The 17,028-nt window shown below is 38.4% G+C and overlaps 1 protein-coding gene across 1 annotated transcript in view; it reads right to left on the bottom strand.

Annotated features, from left to right (window-relative positions):
* The window catches only part of LOC133795211 (polygalacturonase-like), a 45,662-nt gene extending 44,532 nt beyond the window's left edge, over positions 1-1,130 (bottom strand). The window contains exons 1-2 of the mRNA XM_062232668.1: positions 1,065-1,130; positions 765-992 (exon numbers count right to left, since the gene is read on the bottom strand). Coding sequence (XP_062088652.1) covers positions 765-992; positions 1,065-1,130 — 294 coding nt within the window. The remainder of the gene's footprint in view (positions 1-764; positions 993-1,064) is intronic.
* Positions 1,131-17,028: the final 15,898 nt, after the last annotated feature.

The raw sequence follows: 17,028 nt of genomic DNA on the forward strand, positions 1-17,028 counted from the left end.
CGAATAGGTCGTGGTCAAGGCAAGTAACCAAGGACCTAAAGCTCCTCGATCACTTGGGGGGCATATAAGGTACATCGATAGCAAAGCATACCAAGAGGTATGTAAACACATGAACAAAATAAGTGAAAGCATACTACGGTAATTAGAGTATTTTTCAAAATTTATATTTTGAAAAATCAAGCCAAAGTACTATACTAGGTTCGGTCATGCGAACATATGTTATAATAAAGCAGAAATATTATAATGTCAAAGGAATCCTTTTACACCGTAAGCAGTACTGCTGGGATGTAATTGTTCAAGTAAAAGTAAAAGCTGCTCGTGCAGCAAAACCAAAGAAAAATTAGTCTTTACATCATGACCCGTAGGTCGTGTAGTTAAAAAGAAAAAAGAAGAAATATAAAAAAAAATCATGGAGCTTGAGGAGCTGGAGGATCCTGAGGAGGGGCCTGGTCGACGGCTTCATTGTCTGCACTCTCCATCCCGGCGGCCAGCGAGATTTCGGGGGAATCAGGGACCCTCGATCCCTCTTCTTTAGCCAGTTGGGCCGCGCAATGAGCCAGCTCAGCTTCCCTTGAGTTTTCAGGAAGGTAATAAAAATTGGCACCCTGATTGTGCTTCCAGAACTCATAGAAGCACCTCAAAGTGGCATTTTTGTACCTCTCTAAGTTGGCAGCATTAGTCTCCTCCAAAGCCTTGGCTCGGGCCTCCATGTCCTTGGTTTCAAGCCTGCTCGTGATCAAGTCCAGCTCTAGCTACTTAGCTACCTTATAATTAAAGCGATTGGACTCCTTATATTGATCCCTCGACTCGCAGGCTTTCTCCAAATATTTTTGCTTCTCCTCCAACTCCTTTTCTGCAGTCACCGCCGCCAGCTGATCAGCGTATCGAGCCTTGGCAGCTTTGAATTCCTCCTCGTGCCGTTGGTCCGAGGTCTTGGTCTCCTCGGCAATGGCACCCAGGTGGATGCGGCCAGCGGTGAGGGTTAGCATGGCCTGTATTCAGGAAAAATATTAAACAAACAATAAAAGGCTAAAAACCCGATTTCACAAAAGGAAACAACTTACGCTGGTGAACTCATTCAGGGCTCGGTTTAGAATCGGGTCGATGCCCATCGTCTCCGTGGCTGCCATTGCTGCTCGGCAGCAGTCGTGCTTGGCGATTTTGGTCAGCCTCTCCTTGATCAGTCTATAGGAGCGGCCAACCATCAGGTTCTTAGTCGAAGTAGGACCTTCCTGCTGGGTTTAATCGGATGGGGCGGCAGGAGAAGGAGTTGACTCGGTCGCAGCAGATGGAGTCCATTGCTCGCGGGGGGAAGATGGAGTCGCGGTGGTAGAAGGCCCTTCCTCTGGAAGGCCTGCATCCCGAGCCTTCTTCGCTGCAGGCGCCTTACTACTCTCCCTAGCATGTCTCTTGCTGGCTTTCTTTTTACTCGGAGGAGCAGCAGTAGCCTCTGGGTTGCTGTAAAGATCAAAGACATTGGTAGAATCCATACCTGAAAAGCAAAAACAAAGCTGAGCCATGAGATGGCATGAATAGCCAAACACATTACATTAGAAAGAGAAACAAAGAGGATTGCAAAGTCTAATACCCGAGCTATTACTACTGGTCGTTACACTACAGACTCTACTAGTCTTATATTCATTCTTTGATACGAAGAAATCTGGCCCTAAGTGTGGAGCATATTTAAAATTGCCGTCCCTGTCGAACAGATGACAGGGAATTGGCAAATTGTTTAAAAGTGAGATTACTATACCGTTGTCGTCCGACGAGTCGTCAGAGAGTTCGACGGGCTCAACGACCCTTTGTTTTCCTTTTCCTTTTTCTTTGGGAGCCGAAGGCCTCTTTGCTCGAAGAGTACAAGCAGGTTCCCTGATCGTAACCCCAGTTGGTCTCCTCCGCGGAGGAGACGTTTGGGGTTGCTGCTCGGGTTCTGCTTCAGCGCGAGCACTCCCTGCCGAAGGCCTACTCACACTTGGTTGAGAGTCCTAGAGGCCAGCCAGCCTAAGGTTAGCCTCTGTAACTAATTTTTTGACACTCTTCTCAGCATCTGCCATGCTGGCTAAGAGTGCCGCCCTTGACTCCATCCCTGGAGTTGGGTTTGGTCGCAGCCACGGGCCTGAAACACATTGAAAGTTCAAGACATGGTGGTGGAAAAACACTAAGTGAAGAAGCCAACGGTGTGAAAATTTTACCTCCTCGTGTGAAAGCCAAGTTGTCTGCGACCAGATCAGGCGTAAGGAAGTACTCCTGGTAGTACCTCCCCACGTTGGAGATATGGGTGGTATCAGTCAGGAAAGTGCGCTCGATTTCCTAATGACAAAGATGGAAGAACCCCGTGCCTTCCTGGTTGGGGTTAGATTTGAGGTCGAACAGGTAGTTGACCTCATGTGGCGACGACGCGGGCTATTTTTTCTGGCTATACAGGATATAGAGTGTAGCGAGCATTCTATATCCGTTTGGGGTAATTTGGAAGGGGGCAACTCCGAAGTAGTTGGCCACCCCCTGAAAAAATGCATGAAGAGGCAAGGTGGCTCCTACCTCAAAACTGCGACCAGGCGTTGTAAGCACCTCCAGGCAGATTAGCCCTTTGGTCTGGGTTTGGTTTGACTAGGGTCACCCCTGTCAGATTGTATTTGTTTAAGTAGTTGGCAATCATTCTGATCGTCACCCTACTTTTGGAAACTACATGCCACTCGACATCCGGCTGAGTAGCGTGTCGAGGGCAGGCATGCCTTTGCACATTTGGATCAGAGACATTTTCGTCTCGACCACTGGTCGAGGGAGCATCAGCAATAGACTGATGAGAAGTGTTGGGAGTTTTTCTTTTTCGAGCTTTAGTTTTGGTACGAGCCATATTTTGGGTTGAAACTGGGGAAGTGTTTAGGTTAAGGCGGGAAAAAGGAATATCTGATATAAGAGTCGAAGGTTGTTCTTCATCTTCAAGCAGTTGAACTAAGAGATCGTCGTTGATGGGTCTTTCATATGAACTGCAAACAGACAAAGGAGGAGATAAGACGCACAGCCTGGGAGTTTATGTTGAAAGTTGGAATAACGTTGCTCGCGTCTATCAACTAGCAGCATTCTAACCGAAACACTAAGTTTTATGCTAGCAGTTTGAAAAACGGATCAAAAAGTGAAAGTAAAGAGTTTTCTGAAAAGAAACTTTTTCAACTCCAAAGGGGCGGGAAAAACTTAGTTTTTTAACTAGCCTAAAAATCGAATTTTTACGTCAATTTTATGCCCTAAACCTATGATCCTGACTATCAAACTAATTCTTAACTTATATAGAGAAAAAATACACTACCCTGTCAAGCATCAATAGCATATATAGAATCCCCACAAATTTCTACTCAAGAACGCAAAAAGTTTCAGAACTCTAAGGCAGTATGCATGGCATCTCAAAAAATTTAAAAGACAAAGAAGGTTACTTGGATGAAGGATGAAGATTCTGAAATGGGACAACTTTGGGCTTGCAAACAAAGAACCCTCAAGCAAAATGACGGGAGACCTTCGAAGTTCTGAGTTCTGAGTTATGAGATGGAGTTCTTGAGTGTTCTTGGCAGAAAATGGCGAGTAAAAGGTTAAAAGGTAAATGAGAGGGTTACTTATAGAAGCCAAAGTGTGGCAAAAAGTAATAATCATTAATTCCCTTTTTCGAAGCATGGGGGAGTGTAACAGCCGTCGGAGTGGTGTCTTGAAAACTGAAAAGGCTTGATTAGACGTGATTAGGTCACGGTTTTAAAAAACGCACGAGGGCTCTGACAGATTTCGTGGGGCATTTGAAAGGTTGTTTTCCTAAGTTTACTTATTGCTGGTCGCAATAAATAAACTTGGGGGGCAAATGTTATCCAAAGAATAGGCGTGGATGATGTGGCAGACATTTTTTAACACGTGGTTGACACCTGGCAAAGGTGTTGTTCGAATATCGACCAGGGAGATTCCCCTGGCATAACATCTGGGATTTATATACGACCAGCTTTGTCGTATACTACGTATGTTTTGAGAAGATCTTGTACATTTATAATCATATCCGAGATTATCTCCCATAATTCCTGAGTATCCGATTATTTAGGAAATAATTTTTGTAACAAATTTATGTGTAATGACCCACTACTCTAGACTTTTGGACCATTAACGAAACCATACATACCATCCTTAATAGAACTTATATTTGCAAAAATACCATAATTTTATTAAGTAACTTGTAAAAATAAGAGTTACTTACAAAATAAATACCAAGAAGGATATGGGATCCCATTGTCTTTAAAAACAAAACATGATTTAAAATAAAAAGACATTACATAAATAGCGCGGAAAATACATGTAAAAAGACATAAAACAAAACTACATCCTCGAACCGAATAACGCTCGGCTCCTTGACTCCATTCACCATCGATACACATTCTCTAAGCGTCCACGAATCTTACCGCCTCTTAAAGCTATTTTCCTGCACATAAAACAAAAAGGAATGAGCCTAATGCCCAGCAAGGAAAAATCTAACACATAGTCATAAACATAAATTTCATAATAAACATAAAGACATATCATAACACTTATTACATACTCATACTATAATGAGCATTATTACTTGGGGTCCCATAGACTAAACAAGTCATATGCCCATGGGGTTAGTGGGGTCCTACTAGCTAAGTAGGTCATATGCCCATGACCCATTTGGGGTCTTGTTAGTCATATGGGTCATATGCCCAAGCCTACAAACATATATACATACATATCATAACACATTTAATAACATAAAACATAAGATAACATAAACATATAACATATTGATTCTAGCCTATTTTCCTTACCAAAGTTACCAGGATATGTGGACTGAGTTGGGACTTTTGGAACACTCCTAAAACCATATATAAAGGGTGAGTAGATTTGAAGAAAAGAGATGAAATGAAAGGGATGGAAAGACTAAACCATTGAAAGTCACACTTACCAAAACTTATGTGCTCAAGAATTTAGATTTCCTAACCAAAATAAGAATGAGGTTAGGAGACTGAGTAGAAGACTAAGAGAAGGAAACATAACATAAAACAAATGAACTAGAGTTTTGGTTTACCTCAAAGACTTGTAAGACCAATCTACACCACAACCGAAATATTATAGAACCTTACTTCCCAAAGTGTTTGATAAGCTTATGATGTTTAAGCTTATGATTTCCCCAACCCAGGTGTTTAACTCTCACACTCTCCTAGCACTTGCAGCTTCTGAACTTAGAGTAAAAAGGTGAATAATGGCTGGGTACTAGGTCCTATTTATAGAGTTTGGGAATGAAAGGATCTTGATTTTACTTGAATAAAAATAATAGCTTTTTTAGGTGAAAATAATTTAAATAATCGTTCAGCAGAGGTTGAAGACTCGTTCAAAAGATGCTGAACTTATGAAGAAGTTGAATGGCTGAAAGGGAAAAGAATTCAAAAACATTTGAATATACACTGAAGGAGGCGATATATCGCCCCCTGTAGGCGATATATCGCCTGGGCCAGTATGCCCGAGGCGACCGTGCATCGTCTCATGTTTTCCGTATCTACGTGCTGCGATATATCGCCCCCTATAGCTGCGATATATCGGCACACGCTGATTAATTAAACACGAAATTACACATTTTTAGCTAAGTTTGAATGGAGTAAACAGCCTTGACTAAGCCCTCAACGTATTCAAAGCTGCTGACTGACCCTAATGCATTCAAACTTTACTCCTTATTAAATTTAATCCTCCAAAATACTTAATCTTTAATCATCCATTCATAACATGTGCTTAAAATCCTATTGGTTGATATCTAAACCTTATAGTATAATAAATATTATTCTTAATATCAGCTATATAATCAAACCTTAGGTTAAATTAATATTCTTAAACTATAGGTCAAACTTAGAAAGTCTATAAGTACTACTATGAGTGTCCAAATAATTCCCGGTCTGAACCAAAAATCCACAGTAACAAAGATAATACTATACATACTATAATACTACTAAATAATTAGCTAAGTAAAGTTCTTGGACTCTACAATTCTCCCCTACTAAAAAGAATTTCGTCCTCGAAATTTACTTACCAAATAATTCCGGATACCGGCCTTGCATGTCCTCCTCCAACTCCCACGTTGCCTCGCGTTCAGAACTATTGCTCCATAGGACTTTGACTATAGGAAAGCTCTTGGAACGTAACTGCTTCATCCCTCTATCTAGGATGCTAACCGGTCGTTCCTCGTAACTTAAGTCTTTCTGGAGCGCTACCGTATCATACTTGAGGACGTGAGATGGGTCTGACACATATTTGCGTAGCATCGAAATGTGGAAGACGTTGTGACTATCGGCTAGTGCAGGCGGTAGGGCTAGTCTATATGCAACTGGTCCCACTTTGTCCAATATCTCAAAAGGACCTATGAATCGGGGACTAAGCTTGCCTTTCTTCCCGAACCGCTTGACACCTTTCATAGGAGATATCTTCAGGAAGACTTGATCTCCGACTTGGAACTCCACATCGCGTCGCTTGGCATCCGCATAGCTTTTCTGACGGCTTTGAGCAGCAATCATACGCTGTCGTGTATGAAGTTCTATCCGACACTATCGTCTTGGGGATTCCATGCAATCGTACAATCTCTTGGATGTAGATGTCTGCATATTGGTCTGCCGTGTATGAAGTTCTAACAGGCAGGAAATGAGCCGACTTGGTTAGTCTATCTATCACTATCCAAGCGGAATCATGCTGCTTATTCGTCTTTGGCAGTCCTGTCACGAAGTCCATGGCTATATCATCCCACTTCCATTCAGGCACGCTAAGTGGTTGCAATAAGCCTGCAGGGCGCTGATGCTCCGCTTTTACTTGCTGGCATACCAGACACTTATATACATACTCTGCTATGTCCTTCTTCATTCCTGGCCACCAATAGATTACCTTGATGTCGTGAGTCATCTTGGTAGATCCTGGATGAATTGAGTATGGGGTGCTGTGCGCTTCTTCCAGAATCGTCTTCTTAATACTTTGATCATTTGGCACGCATACCCGATCCTTATATCTCAATAAGCCTTGGCTAGATATTGAGAAATCGGTATTCTTGCCTTCTCTGATTGCTTCCATATGTGTTGCTAGTGATTCATCATGTCTCTGACCAATCCGTATGTCCTCTAGCAAATTCGATTGGATAGACAAGTTAGCTAGCTTGCCTACAACCACTTCGATTCCGGCACTAATAAGCTCCTGCTGTAGCGGCTTTTTTATTCCGGATAAGGCTGCTAAGTTCCCATAACTTTTCCTACTAAGCGCATCGGCAACTACATTCGCCTTCCCTGGGTGGTATAGGATTTCACAGTCGTAATCCTTGACTAACTCTAACCACCTGCGCTGCCTCATATTGAGCTCCTTCTGAGTGAAGAAGTATTTTAAACTTTTGTGGTCCGTATAAATCTCGCACCGTTCTCCGTAAAGATAATGGCGCCAGATTTTTAACGCAAAGACCACCGCTGCCAACTCCATATCGTGAGTTGGATAGCGTTGCTCATACTCCTTTAACTGACGTGAGGCATAGGCTATCACCTTGTCGTTTTGCATCAGCACGCATCCTAATCCTAGCTTTGATGCATCACAGTAGACAACGAACTTATCGTTGGGTGTCGGGACACTAAGTACTGGTGTTGAGCAAAGCTTATCCTTAAGCAACTGGAAGCTTTCCTCACACTTATCATTCCAGTTAAACTTTTGTTACTTCCGGGTCAGGTTGGTGAGTGAAGTGGCTATTTTAGAAAAGCCCTCTACAAACTTCCTATAATAACCTGCTAGCCCTAAGAAGCTTCTTACTTCTGACGCGTTCTTTGGTCTAGGCCAATCCTTCATGGCCTTTACCTTTGATGGATCTACTGCAACTCCGTCTTTCGATATGATGTGCCGAGGAACGCCACTTGTGAAAGCCAAAATTCGCATTTCTTGAACTTGGCGTAGAGTTGATGCTCCTTCAATCGCGTCAAGATCATCCTCAAATGTTCCTCGTGCTCTACTTCATCCTTGGAGTATACTAAGATATCGTTGATGAATACAACGGCGAATTTATCTAAGTAATCCTTGAAGACCCTATTCATCAAATCCATAAACACGGCTGGTGCGTTAGTAAGACCAAAAGACATAACCAAGAACTCGTAATGTCCATAACGAGTCCTAAAGGCTGTCTTAGGAATATCTTCTCCCTTTACCTTGAGCTGATGATACCCAGATCGTAGATCAATCTTTGAGAATACCGTCGCGCCTCGGAGTTGATCAAACAAATCGTCGATCCGAGGTAGCGGGTACTTGTTCTTGATCGTTACTTTGTTCAGCTCACGATAGTCTATGCACATCTGCATACTTCCGTCCTTCTTCTTCACGAATAGTACCAGAGCTCCCCATGGTGAATGGCTTGGCCTAATAAAACCCAAGTCTAGGAGTTCTTGTAGCTGCGTCTTTAACTCCTTGAGTTCCGTAGGTGCCATCCAGTATGGTGCCTTAGAGATAGGCTCGGTGCCTGGTACTAATTCTATCGTGAAGTTTATTTCTCGATTTGGCGGCAATCCTGGCAAGTCATCGGGAAAAACTTCTGGAAATTCTTGTATAACTCGGACATCTCCAACCTTAAGCGGCATCTCCCTTTCCACGTTCGTTATGCTGGCTAAGAATGCTTGGCATCCTTTCTCCATCATCCTCTGAGCTTTGAGAGATGACACTAACGGGGTGCGCAATCCTGAAGCTTGTCCCATGAAGCATCATTTCTGGCCGTCAGGAGTCTCAAACATTACCTTCTTGCGTCTGCAGTCGATCGTTGCGCCATGCCGTGCTAGCCAATCCATGCCTAATATTACGTCGAAGTCCTTGATCACTAGCTCTATCAGGTCTCCTTCTAGTTCTATATCCTCAATCTTGATCGGTACGCCTCGTACTATTCGTGATGATAGAACTACTTTGCCTGAGGGCAACTCGGTTACAAACCTAGTTCTAAATCTTTCACTAGGTTTGTCTAGTTTTTCTATCATTCCTAACGAGATATACGAGTGAGTGGCTCCCGAATCAAATAATACATGACATAAATTATTGAGGATAGAAACCTGACCTGTGACCACCTTGTTGCTAGCATCGGCCTCCCCTTGGGTTAAAGCAAACACCCTAGCAGGAACCATCTTTTCATCCTTCTTCCCTTCTGGCTTTTGCTGAGGGCAATCTCTTTTACGATGCCCTTCTTGACCACAGTTGAAACACTCCTTGGTGTTGGCACGGCATTCTCCAGGATGCTTCTTCTGACATTTGGCACATGGCGGGTATTCCACGTAGACCGACCTATTTCCTCCATTATTGGTACGTGCCCTCTTATTGTTGTCAGATTGCTTATTGTCAGGATGCCTTCTCTTCTGACCGTTACCGTTGTTGCTGGACTGATTGTTGCCGCTATTGCTAGACTGATTGTTGCCGTTATGGTTGTTGTTGTTCTGACTGGCCTGAGGTTGACTCTGCTGTTTAGGTTCCGGCTTGCTGGCTTCTTCTTTGCTTACATTGGCCTGCAACCTTTCTACTTCGATTGCCGTCTCGAGAACGTCGGCATATGTGGTGTTTCCCGGGTTTGCTAGTTTAACCCCCATCTCGATCTTCGGGCGAAGTCCTCTGACAAACTTATTAACCCTCAGATAATCGGTTGGAACCATTTCTGCCGCGAACTTTGCTAAGCGGTCAAACTGACGAGCATATTCCGCCACTGTTAAAGTACCCTGCTTCAGATTGGTGAACTCCTCAACCCTCGTAGCAAGTACAGCCGAATTGTAGTACTTTTTGTGGAACAGCTCCACAAATCGGGTCCACGTCATGGTGGCAGCATCATGGGATTGCTGGACCAAGTCCCACCATATCCTGGCATCTTTCTTGAGCAAAGATGAGACGCAGGATATGCGGTCTGCATTACTGAGATTCATGTGGGCCAGAATCGGCTCCACATTCCTTAGCCACTCTTCTGCCTCAAAGGGGTCTGTAGTCCCTTCGAAGTTTGGAGCGTGCTGCTTGCGGAACCTCTCATACACTGGCTCCATGTGTTGTACTGGATATGGAGCGTAGTTCGTCATAGGCCATCCCCCATATGGACCAACTTGTTAGGGTGCTGGGGCCATTTGCTGCGGCTGTGGCGGAGGCTGAGGCTGAGATTGAGCCTGCTGGCGTTGTTGCTGCAGAAGTTCCTCGACTTGCTGTCGCAGTCTGGCAATCTCCGCAGTGTTGTCAGCTGGCGGTGCCGGCGCGTTGCGGCGAGCAGTAGCACGCACTCCCCTTCGGCGAACTGTAGGGACCGCATTGGTCGCCGGAACATCGTTGGAGGCGTTTCCGTTGGTGTGTGCAGATCTTCGGAGCGACATCGTAGTAGAGTTCTAACAGTTGAAAGAAACATGTTAGAACTTGACCTAATAGGCTCTAAGGCAAAAACTTATTCTAAAACAAACATATCTCAGACCTATTTATTATGACTTCTTATGAAAAATTATATAGGTCTTTATTTATTATTAGAGTGGGTTTCTGTACTTAGAAAAACAAGTCATCTTTATTTTCTAAGTGTGTTTCTAATCATCCTATATGACTTAATTCTCAGGCTCGAAACTTATCTTTGTTCCAAAGTTAACCATATTGAGGGAGAGCTGGGATCAGTAAAATCGTTCCCACTACTATGGCCCCCTAACTCTCAATAAGGAAACTTGGTTCATTGATTTGTATCCACCCTCACCGAACTTAGTCATTATTCATTTTATTTGGTATTTATTATGATTGCGAAAATAAAATCAAACTCATACATGAAAATAAAATAGCATGTTATTCATTTGGAAAAACAATTTTCACCTATTTACAATCATAACATAAAAAGTAAATAAAACAAATAATAAAACTACTAATCTAAAAATCGGGATCCTCTACATCCGATCCATCATCTAACATATCGTCATCTATCTCCTCATAGTCGTCATTATCATGAACATCAAAATGCCCTCTAGGAAGGTTTGTGAGAATTCTATGTTTTTGCTCATTTGTGAATTGAAACTCGAATTTTGCGGTGAACCTAACTAAGAGGAAATAATATCTCATCGCTAATGGTAGTTCATTCTCATCATTCATGTCTTTCCATATTTCTTCTAAGGCTGCTATTACAGTATGAAAATCTTTAAATAGCCTTATTACTAGTACATATTGTTCCGTTGATCTTAACATTATTTGTTTAGCCTCTTGAAGGCCACCTATCTCTTGGTGAAACAAAAGCAACCTTCGAGTGATCCTTTCTAGTGCTCCTACAGTGTTTCTTGGCTCCCTTATTCTTTTTAAAGCCTTAATGGCTCAGATATCTTGGTAGGTTAAAGCTCCATTCATTCTTAACTGAAAACATAAACACTAAAGGTGTTAGCTATACACATAAGTAACCTAACTAGTAACTTAAACACTTACTTGGCGGTCAGATTCGGAGCTTTGAGCGTGTGTATCGAGGAGAACTTCATGCGAAGGAACCGTTGATCTGATACCAACTGTAATGACCCACTACTCTAGACTTTTGGACCATTAACGAAACCATACATACCATCCTTAATAGAACTTATATTTGCAAAAATACCATAATTTTATTAAGTAACTTGTAAAAATAAGAGTTACTTACAAAATAAATACCAAGAAGGATATGGGATCCCATTGTCTTTAAAAACAAAACATGATTTAAAATAAAAAAACATTACATAAATAGCGCGGAAAATACATGTAAAAAGACATAAAACAAAACTACATCCTCGAACCGAATAACGCTCGACTCCTTGACTCCATTCACCATCGATACACATTCTCTAAGCGTCCACGAATCTTACCGCCTCTTAAAGCTATTTTCCTGCACATAAAACAAAAAGGAATGAGCCTAATGCCCAGCAAGGAAAAATCTAACACATAGTCATAAACATAAATTTCATAATAAACATAAAGACATATCATAACACTTATTACATACTCATACTATAATGAGCATTATTACTTGGGGTCCCATAGACTAAACAAGTCATATGCCCATGGGGTTAGTGGGGTCCTACTAGCTAAGTAGGTCATATGCCCATGACCCATTTGGGGTCTTGTTAGTCATATGGGTCATATGCCCAAGCCTACAAACATATATACATACATATCATAACACATTTAATAACATAAAACATAAGATAACATAAACATATAACATATTGATTCTAGCCTATTTTCCTTACCAAAGTTACCAGGATATGTGGACTGAGTTGAGACTTTTGGAACACTCCTAAAACCATATATAAAGGGTGAGTAGATTTGAAGAAAAGAGATGAAATGAAAGGGATGGAAAGACTAAACCATTGAAAGTCACACTTACCAAAACTTATGTGCTCAAGAATTTAGATTTCCTAACCAAAATAAGAATGAGGTTAGGAGACTGAGTAGAAGACTAAGAGAAGGAAACATAACATAAAACAAATGAACTAGAGTTTTGGTTTACCTCAAAGACTTGTAAGACCAATCTACACCACAACCGAAATATTATAGAACCTTACTTACCAAAGTGTTTGATAAGCTTATGATGTTTAAGCTTATGATTTCCCCAACCCAGGTGTTTAACTCTCACACTCTCCTAGCACTTGCAGCTTCTGAACTTAGAGTAAAAAGGTGAATAATGGCTGGGTACTAGGTCCTATTTATAGAGTTTAGGAATGAAAGGATCTTGATTTTACTTGAATAAAAATAATAGCTTTTTTAGGTGAAAATAATTTAAATAATCGTTCAGCAGAGGTCGAAGACTCGTTCAAAAGATGCTGAACTTATGAAGAAGTTGAATGGCTGAAAGGGAAAAGAATTCAAAAACATTTGAATATACACTGAAGGAGGCGATATATCGCCCCCTGTAGGCGATATATCGCCTGGGCCAGTATGCCCGAGGCGACCGTGCATCGTCTCATGTTTTCCGTATCTACGTGCTGCGATATATCGCCCCCTATAGCTGCGATATATCGGCACACGCTGATTAATTAAACACGAAATTACACATTTTTAGCTAAGTTTGAATGGAGTAAACAGCCTTGACTAAGCCCTCAACGTATTCAAAGCTGCTGACTGACCCTAATGCATTCAAACTTTACTCCTTATTAAATTTAATCCTCCAAAATACTTAATCTTTAATCATCCATTCATAACATGTGCTTAAAATCCTATTGGTTGATATCTAAACCTTATAGTATAATAAATATTATTCTTAATATCAGCTATATAATCAAACCTTAGGTTAAATTAATATTCTTAAACTATAGGTCAAACTTAGAAAGTCTATAAGTACTACTATGAGTGTCCAAATAATTCCCGGTCTGAACAAAAAATCCACAGTAACAAAGATAATACTATATATACTATAATACTACTAAATAATTAGCTAAGTAAAGTTCTTGGACTCTACATTATGTAATCCTCCTTGAGCCTATAAATAGAGAAGAAATAGATCAAGGAGGGAGGGGAGATTTTTTGGCTGAGTTAAGTTTGTGCTTTACAAGAGAATTAGAGCTATTATCTTCTAATTGTATTATTCATCCCTCTAAGGCTTATGAAACTCAGAGAACCCAAGTTCTTTGATCATTCATTTGTAAACTAATATTAATAATAACTTAAGTGGACGTAGGTCATTACCAATTCGTGGGGTCGAACAACTATAATTTGTTGTATCGTTTACTGTTTTTTCCATTAGATCTATTTCAACACTTTCCATCACATCAAGCATTTGACTCCGTGTTAGTTGACCAAAACGAGAGTCGACACTACATTCCTTTAGAAGCGCAAAAAATATATGTCTTTATTTCATAATAAATTAAAATAAAAGAAAAACCTAAAGTAGTGTTTAAATTATTGTAATAGAGTGGGAACGAGAATATAGGAATAGTAATATAATGCATGTTTACTAATGAGAAATGAGAATCACATGTGTTGTAATCATTTACATTCAATTTATTTATTTTTATTTAGTAATATGAAGCCCATATGAATTTTGGAGAAAATAATGGAAATATTTCCTCTCCCATTTTTTAAGTAATGACATTCCTGGTTATGAACTTTTATTTATTTTTTATTAAGACAAATTTAACTTAAAAAAATTCAATTTAAAAAATATACATTTTTTATAAAAGGGTAATTTAGTCAAATTAAAGCATTATGATTACTTTTCTTAGTTATGTAAACAAAACAAAATGTTCTTGATTCCTTCTTCATATAGTTTAGTAAATAACATAATAAAATAATGATTCTTATTCTTCAATATTTTACGAGTTTATACATTTTTAGACCATGTATTTTGTCCAATTACCTGTTTGGATCCTGTGTGTTTGATAAATGACTTTTTGGACCCTGTGTTTTGTAAAATGGTTCAAATAGAACCCTTAACTCGATTTTGGTCAAAGTTTTATGAGCTAAAATTACAAATAATTTACCAAACTAACAATTTAAAACAAAAATAAAATCATTTTGTCTAACAATTGTGTTGTTATATTCAATTTTTTCTTCATCAAAATTGAATTTATGGTCTATTTGAACTATTTTACAAAACACAAGATCCAAAAAAGAATTTGTCAAAATATAGGGTCCAAACAGGTAATTAGACAAAACACATGGTCCAAAAATATATAAACTCATATTTTATTCTCATTTATTTCTCTCATTGATTTATTTCTCCCATTTATTTTGATTATGACTATACTCTAGTAAACGTGCCAGAATATTAATGGGAATGGTATTATAATGTTTGGTTTATTTTTAGGATGAACATGAGAATATAATGGAATAAGTGGTATGTGTACAAAAATATCCCCACTATAATTTTTTTGTTTATTTTTTAAAAATATTTAAAGGATAGTAAAGTCATTTTGCTTTTATTTTATATAATAAGAATAATTTTGGACCATTCTATGTGCACCCTAAAAATATATATAGACACCCATTAGTTAAATAAAATTAATTTTTAAAATTATGTTTAATAGTTTTTCTTAATATTTTGTTTGACATTATTTAATTTATTATTTTCGCTAATTTTAATAATTTTATTCAACTTGTTTTCATAATTTTTTTTTGAAAAAATCTTACTTTAACAAATTTTAATATATATTTTTTATTTTATTTATATATTTAATATATATTATTTATATGTATTTTTTAGAATATAAAAAAGAAATTAAAAAAAGGTGTGACTATTGGCACACACTTTTTTTCCCCTCACCCTTTTATAATTAATGGATAATTAAGTGGTCATTTACAAACATAATCATGTGTGAATTGACATAAATATCCTCAAACAATTATAATTATAAACCATAATTCTTAACATACAACCTCTTAACATATTAGGTATAAACATCAAAAAAATGTTTGATTATCAATTTAAAAAAATCAAAACTCTAAAAAGCTATAATAGATGAACAAAATATAGATAGGAATATGGATATAGATGTGGAGATGCTAACGATTTTAATTCTAATGAGTTTTTTTTTTGTATCATATATATGAACTTTTTTTATTGTATTTTATTCTTTAAAATTGTGTATGATAACAATAAGTCACTCAAGATTGATATCATTAAAAAGACTAAATAAAACATAAAGGGGGAAAGAAAGACCATTCAGCCATGAAAATAAGATGTAAAAGACATAACATTGATCATGATATGAAGTCATTGATCATCATGAGTATAAGTATTTTACGTTAGTGACAATAATAATATATTGTTTTCTATTTTACAACACAAAACTAAAATACTAATTTGGATTTTATTTCCAAAAACATCCAACCAATCAACTATTTCTGTATGTCCCAAAGATTTTAAGTTTTTGAAATCATAAAATTTGTTCCGGATACAAAACCAACGAGACCATTATGTTTTAGTTTTGTTTAGGAGACATAAATTTTAATAATATTTGTATTAATCAGTAATAATAATAGGGAAGTTTGAGTTTTTACTCAAAAAAAATACTAGGCATTTAAATCATTTCAAAAAAATACAAAGTCTTTTAACAATATCCAAAATACCCATCTCATAATTTTTCTCATCCACTTCCTCTTCTCTTTTCCATCTCCCTCTCTCCCTCAACCCATTCCTCTCAACTCCCTTTCTAGAAAAAAAATTCATGGGTAAGGTAAAATATAATAGAAATCAATGCAACGACAAGTATTCCTCATTTAAGACACTAAAATACTTCATTTCGAATAGATCTGAGCATGATTTTTGGGGTTTTTTTTGTGATTTTTTTTTTCAGATCTGAAACTTTGAAATCTACAGAAAATAGACATGGTTCGATGGTGCTCCATGCTAGCTCGATGAGGCCTTCAAAATCAAGATTTTCATGAAAAAATCGATATTGCTCAATAGTGGTTCGATGGTGTTTGATGCAATTCTTGCAAGATACGTAATTTTTCACTCGGGTGTTCGTTTAAGGTGATTTTTTTTTTGGTATTTTTTCAAGATATACATGTTTGAGATGTGTATATACACATTTGAGAAATGTAAATATTGAAATAAATGCAAAATACAAAACATACCTCATGTTCAAGATATGTTTTGGTATGTTTTCAAGTTATTTTGTTTATGCATTAATTTCTACATTTTAAAAATCAAACATTCGATTAACCAAATAGAAATCATAAATTAATTATCTGGTAATTGATAAATCAGTCTCTGTGGGACGATACCCGGATTTACCAGTTTTATTAGGAATTACGATTACGTATATTTGTGTAACATTAAAATCTCGCAAAAGGTATGTTTTGCATTTGTCATATTTGTTTTCAAGATTTACATTTCCCAAATGTGTATATACAAATATCAAACGTGTAGATCTTGAACAAATACCCAAAATAAATAAAAAATCACCCCAAACGGAGAACCGAGTAAAAAATTATGTATCTTGCAAGAATCGCATCGAACACCATCGAACCTCCATTGAGCAACATCGATTTTTTCATGAAAATCTTGATTTTGAAGGCCCCATCGAGCTGGCATTGAGCACCATC

Source organism: Humulus lupulus, chromosome 8 (assembly GCF_963169125.1).
Source record: "Humulus lupulus chromosome 8, drHumLupu1.1, whole genome shotgun sequence".
In the NCBI taxonomy this organism is placed as follows: Eukaryota; Viridiplantae; Streptophyta; class Magnoliopsida; order Rosales; family Cannabaceae; genus Humulus; species Humulus lupulus.